This window comes from Phodopus roborovskii, unplaced genomic scaffold (genome assembly GCF_943737965.1).
Source record: "Phodopus roborovskii unplaced genomic scaffold, PHOROB, whole genome shotgun sequence".
Classification (NCBI taxonomy): domain Eukaryota; kingdom Metazoa; phylum Chordata; class Mammalia; order Rodentia; family Cricetidae; genus Phodopus; species Phodopus roborovskii.
In genome coordinates, this window is record NW_026125059.1 from 10,639,137 (window position 1) to 10,654,725 (window position 15,589).

Consider the following 15,589-nt stretch of genomic DNA (forward strand, 5'->3'; position numbering starts at 1 on the left):
TCAGGGTGGACTTAGACATCCCATTTAGACTCATGTGGACCATGTGTGCTGACTTACCTTGGTATTTATTTGCCTCATTCACGTCCATTTTCTGAAATCTCAATTAAAAACTCTGTAGTATATGTTCACTTACTGCCAAGTACATTATAAGGTTGTGTCCTATAGCCACATGGGAGAGGGTGTGGCCAGGGCACATCGGGGATCCTGCCCACTCTTGATTCCCATCATGGATGGCTACCCTCCTCTGTGGATACTTTGAGGACGGCCCAGACCTTTGCCAAGCCTTTCCCCACTGGATTTGTCCCAGGTACATATCATACTGGTATACTCTGTGAAAGTTCAGACACTATTTTTCATAGCTGAAACTTTCAGTTGGACAGTAGGTACGGTCCTTCCATGGTTTTCTGGCTCCAGGACCACAGTGGGGACCACTTACTGCACAAGCAATGGGACTCCCTGAGAGATAATAGGGCCAAGCTTGCTTTCTGTAGATCAGGATGGCCTTGAACTCAAGAGATTCACCTGCTTCTGTATTCCTGGGTGCTGGGATTAAAGATGTGTCGTTGAACAAGTCTGAAACGACTCTGAAACAGTCACCTGGGGACCCTACATGCTTAGTTAGTCTTGTACACGAACGGGAGGCCACACTGCTTTTTGGGTCTCATTTCCATTTCTGTCAAGTATACATCAAATGTGGCTTCATGGATGTTCTGAGACAGGATGACCATGGTGCGTGACAGGCAGCTGGCCGAGGCACAGTATGGAGCCTGAAACAGGGATTCCAGTGATACTGTAAGTCTTGATAAAGTATTCCAAGGTGCCGAAGGGTGGATTCCTGAAAGGACACAGCGGTGGAGGCCCCGAGGACCCCAAAGCTCTGCAGCAAAGACAAGCTGGCCAGTCATTGACACACACAGCCCAGGGCACGCTAACCCTACAGGGCAGACATCTACTTCATGCTGGCAGGGAAGGACAGATGGCTGCCCATCCTGGTTCAGGTCCATCAGGTAAAGAAAAGGGAAGCATTTCACATCTACCTTCTTTAAAAACATTTATTGTTGCAACTAAAATGCAGACCCATTAGTGATATGGCAAGTTGGAAACGGTGCAGTCCGACAGTTCTGTGAGGTCACAGAAGACCCTGAGACACCCCACTGGGGCATGCACCACCCCACACACCTGCAAAGGTACTATACCGGAACACTTTTTTGTTGTTGGTTTTTATTTTTGTAAAAACGGTTTAATTCCATGGCCATTTAAAAAAAAAAAAAAAAAAAGTACGACCTGCTGAGTAAATATTGGCTTAAGGCATACAGCAGCTTGCTACCCCCAACACAGGCAACGGGGTGGAGAATCCTGTTCTCCAGGACATCCACCTAGAAGGCTACTGTACACACCCCACGACTACAGACACAGCCCACAGCTAACTGCTCCCAGCCTGGACCCTGGCTGTGCCACCTCCCCAGGCTCTGCGGGCAAGGCCACCACCACTCCCACCAGTGGCTCTGTGCTGGCTTCTCTGGGTGAAAGGCAAAATGTGAAATGCTGGCAAGAGGCAGTTTGGAGTTCCAGCTGCCTTCGCTTCTATTTTAAAAAAGCCACCCACTGTGGAGGTCTTAAATCCCCTCACAGGAAGAGTCGTAAGCACCATCGTCAATCGCTGCCAGGCTCAAGAGTGGCTCCTCTGGGCAAAGTGACCTGGGCCAGTGATGACAGCGGGCTAATTCTAGGGACTGTCACCCAGGCTGTTCCCAGGAGAGTGCTTCCCACACGCCGCCTTCTTCCAATCCTGGCTTGCTCCAGAAGAGTGTGAACTTGGAATGGAGGGCTGATTCCAGAGGGTGGAAGGGCCCTGCTTGCCTAAGTGTCCAGGGAATGAGGTGCGAGTGTGGAATGTCTGAGGTGTGGTGGGGCTCGGTGGGGCAGGCCAGGGAGCCTGGAGTGTCCTGCCAGGAGTGAGGCAGTATCTGCACTGGACAGCACTGTCCCCACACAGAGTGGTGACTACTCAGCAGCAGCCACATCTGGTCAGAGGATGCAGAGGTGGTTGGACATGGGCTGACAGTGAGTGTGCACCTAAGCCCCCAGGTCAAGCACATGGCACCACCAGGGCAGACTTTGTGTTTTCTAACTCACAGGGAAAGCTGAGGCTGGGAACGGGGCCTACGAGGTCATGGGGAGAAAGCGCAGCCCTCATCCTCACACATCATGTCAGTAGCCACAGGGCCTTTACACACGGCCACACTGTTCCACGTCCCTGAAGACTGCTCCCATCCCCTACAGCTCCTGCTCCTGGCCCCCAGCCCTGTCAGTCTTGCATTCCTGACTCAACCCCAGGACCGATCTGATACTGTACTTGACAGAGCCCTGGGTACCAGGCTTGACATGTGACATTATCAGTTTGACATGCTCATGCAGTTGGGTCACCTTTGGGAAAGGTGAATAAATATGAGTGCAGCGGTTTCCAGGGAGGGGCGGGGCCTCAGCTGCCTCGAGCCAGTCAGTGCCCTGCCCCTGCCATCGCCTTGCACTCCTCACACTGGCCTTACTACTCCAGGGGCGGAAGCACAAGGGAAAGGCAGAAAGAGAGATGCATGGCTGAACAAGCATCCTTTGCAACTTGCTCTGCGGGACAGGGCCCTCCGTTCCTTGGCCACTGTGGCCTGCAGCTGAGGCTGGAGGGTAAGCTGTGCTGCTGGATAGCAACCTCATGAAAGCTCGTGCTTGGATGCATCCACAGTGCCCACCTTCCCACAGCCTCAGCCACACCAGGTCCGGAAGCAGCCATGGCAAGCGCTCGGTGGTGTTTTGTGAGTCCTGCCTCTGAAAACCACCACTCCGGAGAGTCTCTGTACTTTGCAAACATTATCTGATGATGCCTTCAAGGATGTTCACTGGGACAGGACTGAATGTTTCAGAGGTTGGGAACAGCCCTGCCAAGTGGCTTCCATGACACCAAGGCTCCTTCTATCAGTCATGCTTGCACCTCAGCAGCGTGGGCTCTACCACAGTGGCGCTTACTTTCCAAATGAAATGAGAGCCGCAGGATGATGCTGGCAGCCATCTAAGGTGAACTTGACCCCGAGACAGGCCCCTCGGGGGAAACCCATTAAAGGAGTATGGTGGTGAGGGCTGGGGCATCAGCAAGATGGCTGTCACAAGGTCACGTACGTGTGTGTGTGTGTGTGTGTGTGTGTGTGTGTGTGTGTGTGTGTGTGTGTGTGCGCGCGTGCGTGCATATGGATAAGGATAAGAATGGAAATGTAGCAGAGGGACACCTGAGCAAAGCGGAGCTGGCCTTGCTGTTTAGAGCCAGCCTGTGCTGTTGCTCTCCTCATAGCAGGGTGGCTTCGGGGCACCTGCCAGCTCAGGGTACACAATGGCGGCTGTCCAAGCCAGCAGGAGCTTTATATTCCTGACCATTTGGGATCCTTCCCCTGGGAAATCAATGTAAATTATGGATCCGATCTTACACCAGAGGGCACAAAAGAATCTCATCGGTGCCTAGCGTCTTTTTTTCCTCCCACAAATAACAAAATCCTGCCTTTATAAATGTTAAAAACAACAATGTGTTGTAATTTCCCCCCGAAAACAAACAGACAGAGAAAGGAAGGGGAAGGAGTGAGGTGAGAGCGAGTGAGTGAGAGTATTTGGCATTTCCCTCCACTTCTCCTCAACAGGTTAAGGCCCTGAGATTAGACTGTTCTTGGGACCATGGGGCTCCTGCAAAGCCCAGTGCACTGACGCCCCTCCTGGGGCTGGCCCTTCCAGTTCCACCGCAGGCTTGCGAGCTGTTCCCCACACTGGGTCAGACGTCGCAGACCGAATCCTAAGCTGGGCAGCAGCAGTGCCCACCACACTCCATGCCTCACTGCGGTCTGTCAGTGAAAACATACCCGGTAGCAGAGATATGCACCCGTCGCCAGGACTGTGGCCATGCACACATTGACCAGGAAGGGTTTCCAGTGAGTTGGCCATTGTGCCTTTTGTTCCTCCTCCGCTGGGGACAGCTCTTCCTTGGTGGGAACAGATGCCTGGGCACCTTGAAGACCTCCACCCACCATCCGTTTTCTAACTTCAGTGTCTTGACTCATGCTGGGGAGAGGGGAAGAGGCCGGTTATTTATTCACCTTGAGAGGATTGACTATAACCATGGGGGAGTTCTGGAGAAACAAGGCCTCTGCGCTGTGCTGGGTGGGAAGACCAGAATAGCCAGCAGCCCGCTTGTCTTCCTGCCTCTGGGGACCTTGGGCAATACCTGCAGCCAGGGCTGGGTTTCATTCCAAGATCAAGTCAGCCAGCAGCCCACAACGTATGTGCTTTATCAGGAATAGAAGCTCCCAGCTCTACCTAAGATGCACTCAGCTCCATATCCCAGCTGCAGAGAACACGGCTCCCGTAGTCCCCGCACACTGGCAGCTAGCTCTGTGCCTTCTATGACCAAGGATGCTAGGAGGGGCAGCTAGCCTGTGTTCAGAGCTCCGGGTGGGTCCTACTGAGTGTGTTCACACCTCAGAACCGCCCTCCAGGAGGGCGACAGTTGCCTCCGGAGCTGCCTCACTCCTCCTGGGGTCACCACAGTGCCACTTCCTGCAGGCATACATACTTTTCATGCTCTACCACACAACACCATGTGCACGCCCCTTTCTCCAAAGGGAGGGTCAGCAGCACAGACCCTGGACATGTCCTACTGTCATCTCAGCACGCCACAGGTATCAGCGGGTGCTCAACCATGTTTGCACCAGGGTAAGCAAGCACGCGGCAACACCTGCCCGGTTTCAGCACTGAGCAGATCAGACAAGCACCACAAGGTGGCACTGGAACCCATTAGAACCTATCATTGCATAGGCACACCCAGGGACAATGGGCACTTTCTGCCGGGATAGAGGCAGTATCATTTCTCAAGCATGCACAAACACCTCCTGAACCTCAAGGTGTTCAGTGCCTAGGTGTGTTTATGGACAACAAGCTCCTTCCTTTTACCCCCCACCCCCACCCCAAGCCAGGCCCTCCATCACCTGTTCATGCTATGCATGGCATGTGAGGAGTCTCTGCCTTCCTCTCTGGCCAGGCTGTCTTCATTCTCGCATGTCTCCTCGCTCACCCACTGGTGATTGGAGAAGAGTTCCTTGCACTTCCCATTGTGAGGCTCCAGGATGCGTTTGGGTGGCCGGGGAGGTGGGGGGACGTGCTCGGGTGGGGGCTCCAGGTCCTCGTGGGAGAGCTCCTTCCACTGATCCTGAGAAGCACAGCATCAGAAGCCCATTAGCACTTGCTCTGGGTCTCCCCAGGTGAGCAGCCCACAGCTCAGCAGCAGCTCTGGGCTCCTTGGCTCCTGGCAATTATTCGAAGATAAACTTGTTCACTGTGAGGTAGGGTCTCAGGCAGGCCATGGACTCTTGCTGTCTTCCCTCTATTTCCAAAGGGCTGGGACCACGGCTGCACCATCAGAGTCTTTAGGGAACCAAGCAGCCTACTCTTCCACTCAGGTTCTGCAGAGTAGCTGGCAGCAGAAGGGAGCTACGCCCTTTGGCCTCTAAGAGCTGGAGCTCCCTGCAAAGCTCAGAGCCTTGATGGGCACGCATAGGCTATAAGGTCCATCCCCAGCTAGGAACCGAACCCCGACACCAACACACACATGCTGAGCAGGACAGCACTGACCTGCACTGAGGAGTCACCCATGATAAACTTCGCCCCCTCAATCACAGCCAGGTAGGAGAAGCGCAGCTGGTCTGCCGTCTGGATGAGCCCCATGCGGTACCTGCGCATCTCCAGAAGCACTTTTTTGATATCCACAGAAGAGGGGTCTTTCCTCTTGTCCATCTGCAAGCCAGGGAGACTGGGTCAGCCAGGAAAGCCACTGAGGAGTGGTGGAGGGACTCCAGGAAATGGGAGAAAAATGCAGCAAACCCGGGACCCGGGACCCTTTGGACCAAGCTGAAAGAACTTAGAAGAGACCTCAGGGACTTCTAGGATGCCCGGCTCTTGGGAACTTGGGTGCACCCTGTGAACAAAGCTAGAAGGCAAAGGCCACACAGAGCATCCCCCAAGGAAGGGTGCCCATGGACAGTGACAGAAACTGCAGGCAGCAGGGTGGGTCCAAGCATGCGTCCTTTCTTCCTGGGCTTGTAAAGCTTCCTCACCAGCAAGAGGCAGGTGTCAGCCAGACAGAAGGTCCCCGACCTGCCGATGCCAGCACTGCAGTGTACCACGACGGGGCCATACTCCGGGCTGAGTGAACCTGACTCTCGGACTTTAAAAAGGAAATTGAGGAAGGAGGCAGGCGACTCAGGAACTCCAAAGTCAGGCCACGTGGTGTAGTGGAAATGCAGGATCTCCCGGGACTCCTGGGTCTGAAAGAGGGAGACCTGCGGTTAGGCTGAGAGCATCGATTGCTCAGGTCCCACATGAGCATCAAGTGACTTCCTACCCAGCCTTCCTCAGTGTGCACTGGCTTGATCTGGCCACAGCCTTACTCAGTGGACAATCCTGTCATCTTTCTGTCCCTTCTACACCCATGCACATATGGCCACAATCATTTTAGCCTGAATGTCTCCATGATGCCACTGGCACCCTAAATCTCAGAAGGTGGGAGGGTGGGGGTGGGGGGCTGGGGGTGGTGGTGACAGCAGGTATAAGGTCTGGGTGGCTCAGGGAGACCCCCTGGGATGGTTCAGGATTTGGAAGAAAACATGATTAATTCAAGTCTCCAAAGATGGATTGCCAGGAAGGCAGCTGCCACACAGGTGCAGCATCAGCCACGATTCCAGTGGTGACTGCCTGTGGGTTTGCCATGGCCTCATTCACCTCAAGGACCACACCCACTCACAGAACTGTCCCCCAGTGCCCTGTAGTTGAGCAAAACGAATGGCCTCCAGCACAGCTTCAACTCTGCTCTTCCCCAGATGACCCGGGATTTTTACAAATACTTATTTTGGGGGTGCCGTGCCACATGCTGTGTGCACATCTGGAGGTCAGAAGAGACAACTTGTAAGGTCACCGGCAAGTACCTTTACACACTGAGTTATCTCACCTGCTTCGCAGTCCTTCCTTAGTCCGTCCATCCGTCCCTCCCTCCCTCCCTTGGTTTTTTGAGACAGGGCTTCTCCGTATAGCTTTGGAGCCTGTCCTGGAACTCGCTTGTGAGCCACCACTGCCCAGCGCATTCTTTCTTTTTTAATCAAGACAGGGTTTCTCTGTGTAGCCCTGGCTGTCCTGGAATTTACTCTGTAGTCCAGGCTGGCTTCAAACTCAGAGATCCACCTGCCTCTGCCTCCTGAGTGCTGGGATTAAAGGTGTGTGCCACCACCGCCACCCAGCTACAGTCCAGTACTCTAAAAGGAGGCCACTGTAGGCAAGACCCCCGAGGGCAGGTACCCAGAACTACAGACAGGGCCAGCAGTCTGAGAGAGGACAAGATGGAGATACAGACGCTAGGCCTGATGATACCAAGGTGCTGTCTGGCTGTAACATACAGGAGGTCCCTGATGGGAGAAGTCATTCTGTAAATGTTTCTTGTATTGGTTAATGAATAAAGCACTGTTGGCCAATAGGAAAGCAAGATAGGTGGGACTAGGAGACTAGGAGAAGAGAGGAAGAAGTAGGGAGGAGTTCCAAGATGGAGGACCTACAGGGTAGGATGCCAGTCTCTCCGGTAAGATAAGACCACGTGGAAGTACCTAGATTAGTGGAAATGGGTTAATAATTAAGACAGAGCTAGCCGGTAAGAAACTTGTAACTGGCCAACAGAATTATATCAAATACAGAGTCTCTGTGTGTTATTTGGGGCTGGTGCAGCAGTGGGCCCAGGCCGGCAGGGAAAAACCTACTCATAACAGGTCCCCGCTGTGGTACAAACACAGTGTGGTTACTAGACACAGGGTTTTGGGCAAAGCTGGCATCTGAAGACTCTGTGGCAGCTTTGCCCACCGCCCTGCAAAAGCAAACACCACTTGTACGCAGTGCAGGGAGGGAGGACCTTCAAATATACTTTACGAAGTGGTTTAGGAGAAAGTATGCAAAAAGAGTCTTCTTTTAGTCCCTACAAAGAACATGGGTTCGTCTCCTACCATCCTCTTCCCATCCTTTTAAAAGGACTCTGTTCTAGGCCCTAGAAAAGTCCTAATGTTCAAACCTTGAGCTGGCCTTGTGTTTGCAACCCCAGCACTCAGTCAGCACAGTAAATGTGAAGCCAGAATGGGCTGCTAGTGAGACCTATCCTAGTACAAGCAAACCAGCCCTGAAAGCACATCCCTAAACAAAGCCTCGACACTCCTCCTGTGCTCTGCTACCACACACTTAGAGTGCTCGCTCTGAATTCTGTTTCCCTCAAGCGGCAGATGGTTCCCAAAGATGATCAGAAATCACCCTCAAAGCCAGGCTGGCAAACGATGGAAAGCATTAGACAGGGCCTATGTCCCCAACCCCGACCAGTGACATTCTAGAGCTTCAGGGATCTCATCCCATGCTCCAGGCTTCTCTGCTTGGTCATGACAGGGCCTTGCCCCTCTCTATACTCCAGATACCTGAGCTAAGTTCTGGAATTGGTCTTACCATGAGCACGGAGCCATGAGGAATCTAAGAGAAAGTTACTGTCACTCTGCAGCAGACCCCAACCCTTCCCTATGGCCCCATAAGCTGTACTCTAGTGGTCTGGCCATTACCCCCAAAACCCCTTTGCCTCTGGATCCCACATACCTTTTAACCTCTCACCCATGACTTCCCAGAACCCTTGCAAGCTCGAGTCTGAAACTAGAAGAAGAAAGACATGGGAGATGTCCCTTGGTCCTACTCTAGCAGTCAGCCAAAGTGGGCCAACAGTAGCTCCACCATGCCTGGGACCCACATGGCCTCCTCAGTCACAGCTCTGTACCACGAGCAGAGCTTCTGTTGCTCCTAACTCTAGGGTCTTGTCATGCCCAGGCCCTCCTCTTAGTAAGCAAGTCTACCCAAGACCTGGTTAGAAAGTCTCAGCTGCAGGAGACCTGGGCAGCGGGGTGAGCATCCTTCCCCAGTAGGCCAGACAACAAGGAAGGCGCAAGCCTCCTGTCACTTCTCTTGAAGGTACCGCTTCAGCCCTCCAGTCCCACCGGCAGAGCAGACCACTCTCAGGTAAGAAACTGCCTTTCCCCTTAGAACTGTGTTAACTGGTGTCAAAGGTGAGGGCGCGCTGGGGAGGGGCTTGTCCCACTCTGTGTTTCATCGGTGCTGGGGACTGGCTCCTACACAGCAAGCCCTGCTCACCACGGTGTGGAGCCACACTACCCGGGGCTCAATTCCTGGGAACACTGCAGCTGGAACTAGCACCCGAGGAGGACTAAGGAGGAAGCCAGCCAACAATTTCTGCAAGACGATGCTCGCGCCATACTCACGGCCAGGTTTTCCAACTCCAACTGTCGCACTGTGTAATATGACTTGACATCTTCAGAGATCAGGGTCAATTTCAGGTTTGTGTCATCAAAGACCATCTCTTTTTCTTCTTTCTGTGGCCAATACTGGGCACATTTTAACTGGGGAAGAACAACACTAGATTACTCTGAGTGACTGCTACATGGGACAGGAGCCTTGGAAGGCAGTCTGCTAGCTTTATGATGAATCAGAGGTCAGGTCTGCCTGTCCCGGTAGCTTTGTGGCAGGGCTCACACTTCCCACCCAGCAACTTATCAGCTCAGCACAGAGGGCTCTGGTCCTCGCCATGAAGTAAAGCCACACCACACAGAAGCCGTGCCCCTCACAGATGCCTTCAGTATGACCAGAGCCCCATGAAGAAACCCACAGCCACAGGATGGAGGGTTGGAGCCTTGTCAGGCTGAGGGGCTGCAGTCAGCTGGCTAGAGGTGGGAACAACTTGCAGGGGCTCACTTCCCGTTTGGTTCCGTTCAGAAGGTACTCCTGACCATATTCTGGTAACTTCAGAAAATACTTGATCTTGATCCAAGAGCTGGTAATTACAGTTTTTGATGAACTCAAAGATTTGGTCTGGGATTTAGGAAAGGAGATGGGGCTGGATCTTTGTCTCACAGATCCCTGTGAACTAGGTTCAGGGATTTGTACGGTTGTCCTGTGGCAGGCAGCTGTTCTGGGTCTCCAAGGCAGGACTGATAGGGTGTGTAGGCAGAGGAAACCCAAAGAAAGACCTTGATCCTCCCCAAGGAATGCAGTGAGTTGCTCTTTGAGACAGAACACAGAACTCGCATGCCTGACCTGTTCCAGGGCTAGCCCAGTCTGCTGGGAGAGATGCTCTCCCTCTCTCTGGGTGGACGGATGGGGAGAGCATGGAGGGGAGACCCTGAGCTAGGGATTCAGAAGAGGGGATGCTTAGGCTACCAAAAGCAAAGCAAGATGTCAAAGAGGCTCTTCGGAGAGAAGCTTCTGATGGGTGACAGGGTAGACAGTATCTCAGGGAAAGCAGGAGCGATGACAAGGAAGGCCAGAGCACAGTGGCGGCCCAGAGGCCAGAGACGTCATCTGGGGCTGGGAGGAGCCAAGGCTGAACAGAACTGCAGAGGCCTATTGGTCCTGCCCTTCTGGGGCTCAGTGTTGTTCCCCAACCAATATAAAAGGAAGCAAGGGCCTTACAAGGCCAAGAGGGAAGGAGACTTCCAATCCCAGGGCAGAAGCCGAGAGGGCTTTCTCAAGAGCTTGGTTTCAAGGTTTGGCCTGCTCAACCCATGACCCATCCCACCTTTGAAGACCAGCTGGAGGGGTGGGCCCCTCAGCACGGGAGCACATCCTGACACCTTTACACAGAAGCAAGGTGCCAATGACCGCACGGAGAGACTTGAATGAGTCACTTATCCCCACAGTCAGGCCCCAGACCACCACGCTAGGGTGGGCACTCAACATGAGTAGGGAGAATGCCAGGGGCTGTCAGTACAGAAGACGGGTGGGCAGCCTCACCTCAGAGGCAAGGCGGGCAGACTCTAACCTTCACTTCCACAGCAGAAGCCCAGAGCAAGCCTGACAGCTCTCTACTCTAAGCAAAACCTATCTATGACTTCAGAGGCATTCTGGCACACAGCCAAATGTCCATCAACCAACATTTAATTAGGTGTCTATAGGAACACACTCAACTCTTGTCATTTCCCATAAAAACTTCTGTATTAAACACACAACAAAACAGAACAGCACACAATCCCTATTTCCAGTTAGCTGGTGGCACGCACACACTGCCTTGATCGGAAGCCTGACTTTTACTGGAAAGTGAGCAGGCCATCACTGGGTCTGATACCAAAGCCCGTTGGCCAGCCCCGGACAGGAAGGTGGCAATGTCAGTATGCTGGCATCCCAAGTTTAATAGTCATTTCCACCATGAAGCCTGAAGCTCACACAACAAAGAGCCAGACAGTCTGAGGAAGAAGTTGTGACGGTCAGTGCTGTCTCTCTGACAGGGTGGGGCTTGTTTTCATCTCCAAAGGATGCTAATACTGACAAGTGAGCAGGTCTGAGAGCTAAGGATCCTAGAGTAACAAGTGCCTGAATCCCAACTCCAGCTCCCACAGGGTTTTATGAGAGAAACAGGCTGTGTTCTGGAACAATAAATTGTATTCACCTCGCTGCCTCCCACTGTATAAACAACAAAGTCCTGCACTTACACACACACAGACCACAGTGCCATGTCTAAGGTAAGTTTCAAATCGCACTAACAAGAAGTCTGGCTGCCCCTGGGTCACCCCAGTCTAATGCAAACAGCCTATAGCATAGCTGGTTTCATAAGCACTAAGTCCATGTATCAAAGGCAGGAAGGTAGCTCCTACATGCCTTAGGGGAAAGAGGGCACAGTGCACAGAGTGCACGTGCAGTCCAGGGCTTCTGCAACCAGCTCTCCCGGGCTGGGGATGGCTGGGACTAGGTGAGTGGAGCAGCAACATGTACCATCCTTGTCATCCACCCACCCCTGGGGTTCTGGTGTGCATCCCACACAAAGCACACTGTCCCAATGACTCTAAGGGGACAAAACAGTTTTAAAGGCCCACTGCATGCTGTCATGGGAAAGAGCAACCAGCGAACCAGCTGTGCTTCCAACAGCTACCACAGGAATCTTGGGGAAGGTAGTCACAGTGGGTCTACTTATGGCAAGCCCAAGGTGCTGAAAGCCAGACCTGGTGGCAGTTATTCAACTACAGAGCAGTCACCATTCCTTATAATGTGACACCAGCTGCTAATGCAAACTGATAACTACAACAATATACTTACATGTATAATTATATACATAAGCATGTGTACACTTTAACACATGCACAGTAAACCCTGCCACATCTGGTGACTTATAAAAAAGGGTTTAACATTTTATTTACTTTTTATATGCATGGGCATTTTGCTGGCACATATGTCTGTATGCCATGTGCTTGCCTAGTACCCATGGAGGTCAGAAGAGGTTGTTGGAACCCCTGGAGCTTGAATTACAGGTGGCTGTGAGCTGCTGTGGGTGCTGGGAATGAAACTCGGGTCCTCTGCAAGAGCAATAAGCAGTCCTAGCCACTGAGTTCTCCCTCCAGCCCCCATATCTGATAATTTTGTCATTTTGTCAACTGACCATACCGGCTGCCTCTGCATCTGTTATTACCATGTTCAATAAAAACAGGAGGCGGAAACCACACAACCATAAGGAAGCTACCATGAGTGACTGGGACCCTTGTGCTCTGTGGGTGGGTACAACTTGCTTGTCCTCACTCTGTGCACCTGGTCCCACCTTCGGGTGTGACCGCTGTCTCTGGAGGGGATGGAAAGATTCTTTGGCAACCTCATGTTCTCGAGAGCTTGAGGAAGCTAGAGCAGCAGTGAACAGTCCCCACCTGAGCAACAGACAGTACAGCAGCTGTGTCTGGCAAGGCCCAGGACACCCCACTCTCTGCTCCTGGCTATCGTTCCGGTTGGTCCCATAATCCTCAGCTCATCATTTCCAGGGACCTCACTCTCTGGGGCTGGAGAGTCTTAAGTGCCAACCACGTCCACGGAGGGAAGAAAGAGCTTCTGGATCTGCCCCATGCTGGTCTTGGACAGCACTTAAAGCCAGTCCTCAGTGCCCATCACAGGAATGGGAAGAGGGACGGGATGGAGGACTGCTTGTTTGATGACGCCCAGACCTAAGATACAGTGTCACCGGCCCAAAGAACGGGGTAAGAAACAGAGGTCTGTCTGGGCTATGGTTTGGGGAGTGGGAGAGAAGGGCCCAGGAGGCTGGTCCAGCCACTCAGGGTCTGCCGGCCGCATCAATGACTACCGTCAGAGGTGAGTGTGGTGAGACCCGAGTAACACAGACCACTCTGGAAGTGTGAGACAAAAGGGGCTAAAAGCAACAGGCTGAAGGGCAGGGGCAGCTGAAGGGACAGAGCTGAGGGAGATGTTTCCAGAGTTGAGAACTACAGTGCCACGTGTCCTGAAGTCAACTCACCAGCAGAAGTTATGGTGGCACATCAAACCTGGAAGCTGGTGTCCCACAGCTCTGCAGAGCCACCTCTGCCTACAAGAGGCATAGTCTGAGCAGACAAAGGTGGGCTTGGTAAAGACTCACTACACAGGCAGCACAAAGAAAGTATAGCCACTAAGGCAGACGCCTGCATCAGGCTCCGCAGCTCCCGGACTGCTGCTTTCTCTGTAGTGTACTTGATCTGTTTGTACAAATGTGTATTTACGTAATGTTTACCTTTCTTTTAAAATAAAAAGGTGCCACGTAAAGGAATTAGGAGACAGAAAATGGGGGGGACTAGGAGCCTGATGGGAGATGTCATTCTGTTATTGGTTAATGAATAAAGCAGGGTTGGCCTATAGGGAAGCAAGATAGGCGGGCCTAGGAGACAAGGAGGATTCTGGGAGATGTAGTAGAGAGGAAGAGAAATGATGGACACAAGAGGAGTAAGAGTTTGGGACCCTCTCTCCAGTAAGATAAGACCACGTGGAAACTACTTAGATTGATAGAAATGGGTTAATATTTAAGACAGAGCTAGCCAATAAGAAACGCTAGTAATAGGCCAATGGTTTCATAACTACTACAGAGTCTCTGTGTGTTATTTGGGGCTGACACAGCCGTGGGACCAGGCTGGCAGGAAAGTAGTGCTCCTAACAGGAGCTTTATGGGCTGTGTACGTAGACAGTGGCAGCAAGGGGCTATGGTGTGGACTTACCGAGCCTTTCTCCATGATGCGGTTGAGCATGACCACACCCCTGCTCTTCTGCTCCCACACCATCTCCCAGAAGTGCCCACATGTGTTTGGCAAAGGGCCCTGCAAACACACAAGACACACACTGTACCACACACAGTCAGCCAGTGACAGTGTTTGCAGGTTCAGGCAGAATGGCTGCCAAGACTGCTGTCCTATGGTCAGTCACCCAGACCCACATCCCATCATGGGGTAAAAGGTCACCTTTGCACCTCAGCACAGACTGCCTCTTGATCTGGGCTGGTGGCTGAGGGGCTCTACTGGGCTCCTTGCCTAAGAGCCGGTGGGTACAGGACAAGGCTCCTGTGTAGGTGAGGGGCAGCACGGGGCAGGGCCCCCACTGTGCTCTGGCAGTTGCAACCTTTGCTTTAACTTCAGGCAAGTCCCTCCACCTCCCTCTGCCTGCTTCCCCACAGGCCCGCTTGACTGAGCAGCACTGGTTCACAGGCTGTATAAGCAGCAGCGGTGCTGTGGGTGAAGGGCACGACACAGCACCCAGAACAGAGCGAGTGCCCAGGACAGAGCGCACTTTCTCCTTACAACTAGTACTGCTGAGTCTAAGCATGGACACTTGAGAGCTGGAACAAGGAACATGGGGGAGGTGGCCTGAGGGCATGGCTAGCACCTGCTGAGCAGGGAGTCTGCCCAGGGATGGTGGGTGGTGATAGATGAATGACAAAAGCATGACACAGAGCCAGCGGGTGGCAGGTAGGTGTCCAGGGTATCTGATGGCCACCTAGGTCCTTCGTCCTCTGGACTGCACAAGGATCCAAACCCTCAGCACCACCACGGGTACAAGCTGCATGCACCCTGCAACTCACCAGTTATGCTCCTATCCCCAAGCGCCACCTAGCTCTCAGTAGTTTTCAGGACCTAAGGGTACTCGGTCCAGGCTTTGAGATGAAGGGCAGCCCTACATCCCCTGCTCTTTCCAACCTCCACCTTTTGCAACACAAGGCCACAGACAGTGGTTTCCATAGGAATAGCACTGAACTAAGGAGGGAGGGGTTCTTAGTTTGTGATTTGGAAAACATTTGTGTCTCCCTGTCAGAAACACTCCTTTGGGGTCAGACTATTTTGAGTCTCTCTGAAACCCCTAGGGCTATAGGAGCCATCTCTGAATGCACATGGTGTCACCTTGCACAGCAGAATGTCACAGGTCCCACAAAATTGCCCAGAGCCTGGGGTTGGGGTAGAGTAATGCTTGAGTTTCTCTTTCAGTCTCTCTAAACAGGGCCTAAGTCCAGCCAGGCTGGCCTGTGAGATTCACTATGTATCCCCAACTGGCCTTAAATATGTGGCAATTCTCCTGCCTCAGCCTCTCAAGTGCCCGGATCACAGGTATAAACCACAGCACCTGGGTCTAATAAATGCTTTCTGTTGTTAGCAGTGGGTTTTTTGTGGAACATGGAGGGCTGGACTCAGGGCCT

At 52.7% G+C, this 15,589-nt stretch overlaps 1 protein-coding gene across 3 annotated transcripts in view; it reads right to left on the reverse strand.

Moving 5' to 3' along the window:
• Positions 1-1,034: 1,034 nt before the first annotated feature.
• Ptpn1 (protein tyrosine phosphatase non-receptor type 1) overlaps positions 1,035-15,589 on the reverse strand; it is a 50,622-nt gene continuing 36,067 nt past the window's right edge. For all 3 annotated transcript variants that reach the window (XM_051185842.1, XM_051185849.1, XM_051185859.1), the window contains exons 4-9: positions 14,124-14,222; positions 9,372-9,509; positions 6,144-6,353; positions 5,662-5,823; positions 5,019-5,239; positions 1,035-4,095 (exon numbers count right to left, since the gene is read on the reverse strand). In XM_051185842.1, coding sequence (XP_051041799.1) covers positions 3,882-4,095; positions 5,019-5,239; positions 5,662-5,823; positions 6,144-6,353; positions 9,372-9,509; positions 14,124-14,222 — 1,044 coding nt within the window. In that variant the 3' untranslated portion in view covers positions 1,035-3,881. The remainder of the gene's footprint in view (positions 4,096-5,018; positions 5,240-5,661; positions 5,824-6,143; positions 6,354-9,371; positions 9,510-14,123; positions 14,223-15,589) is intronic.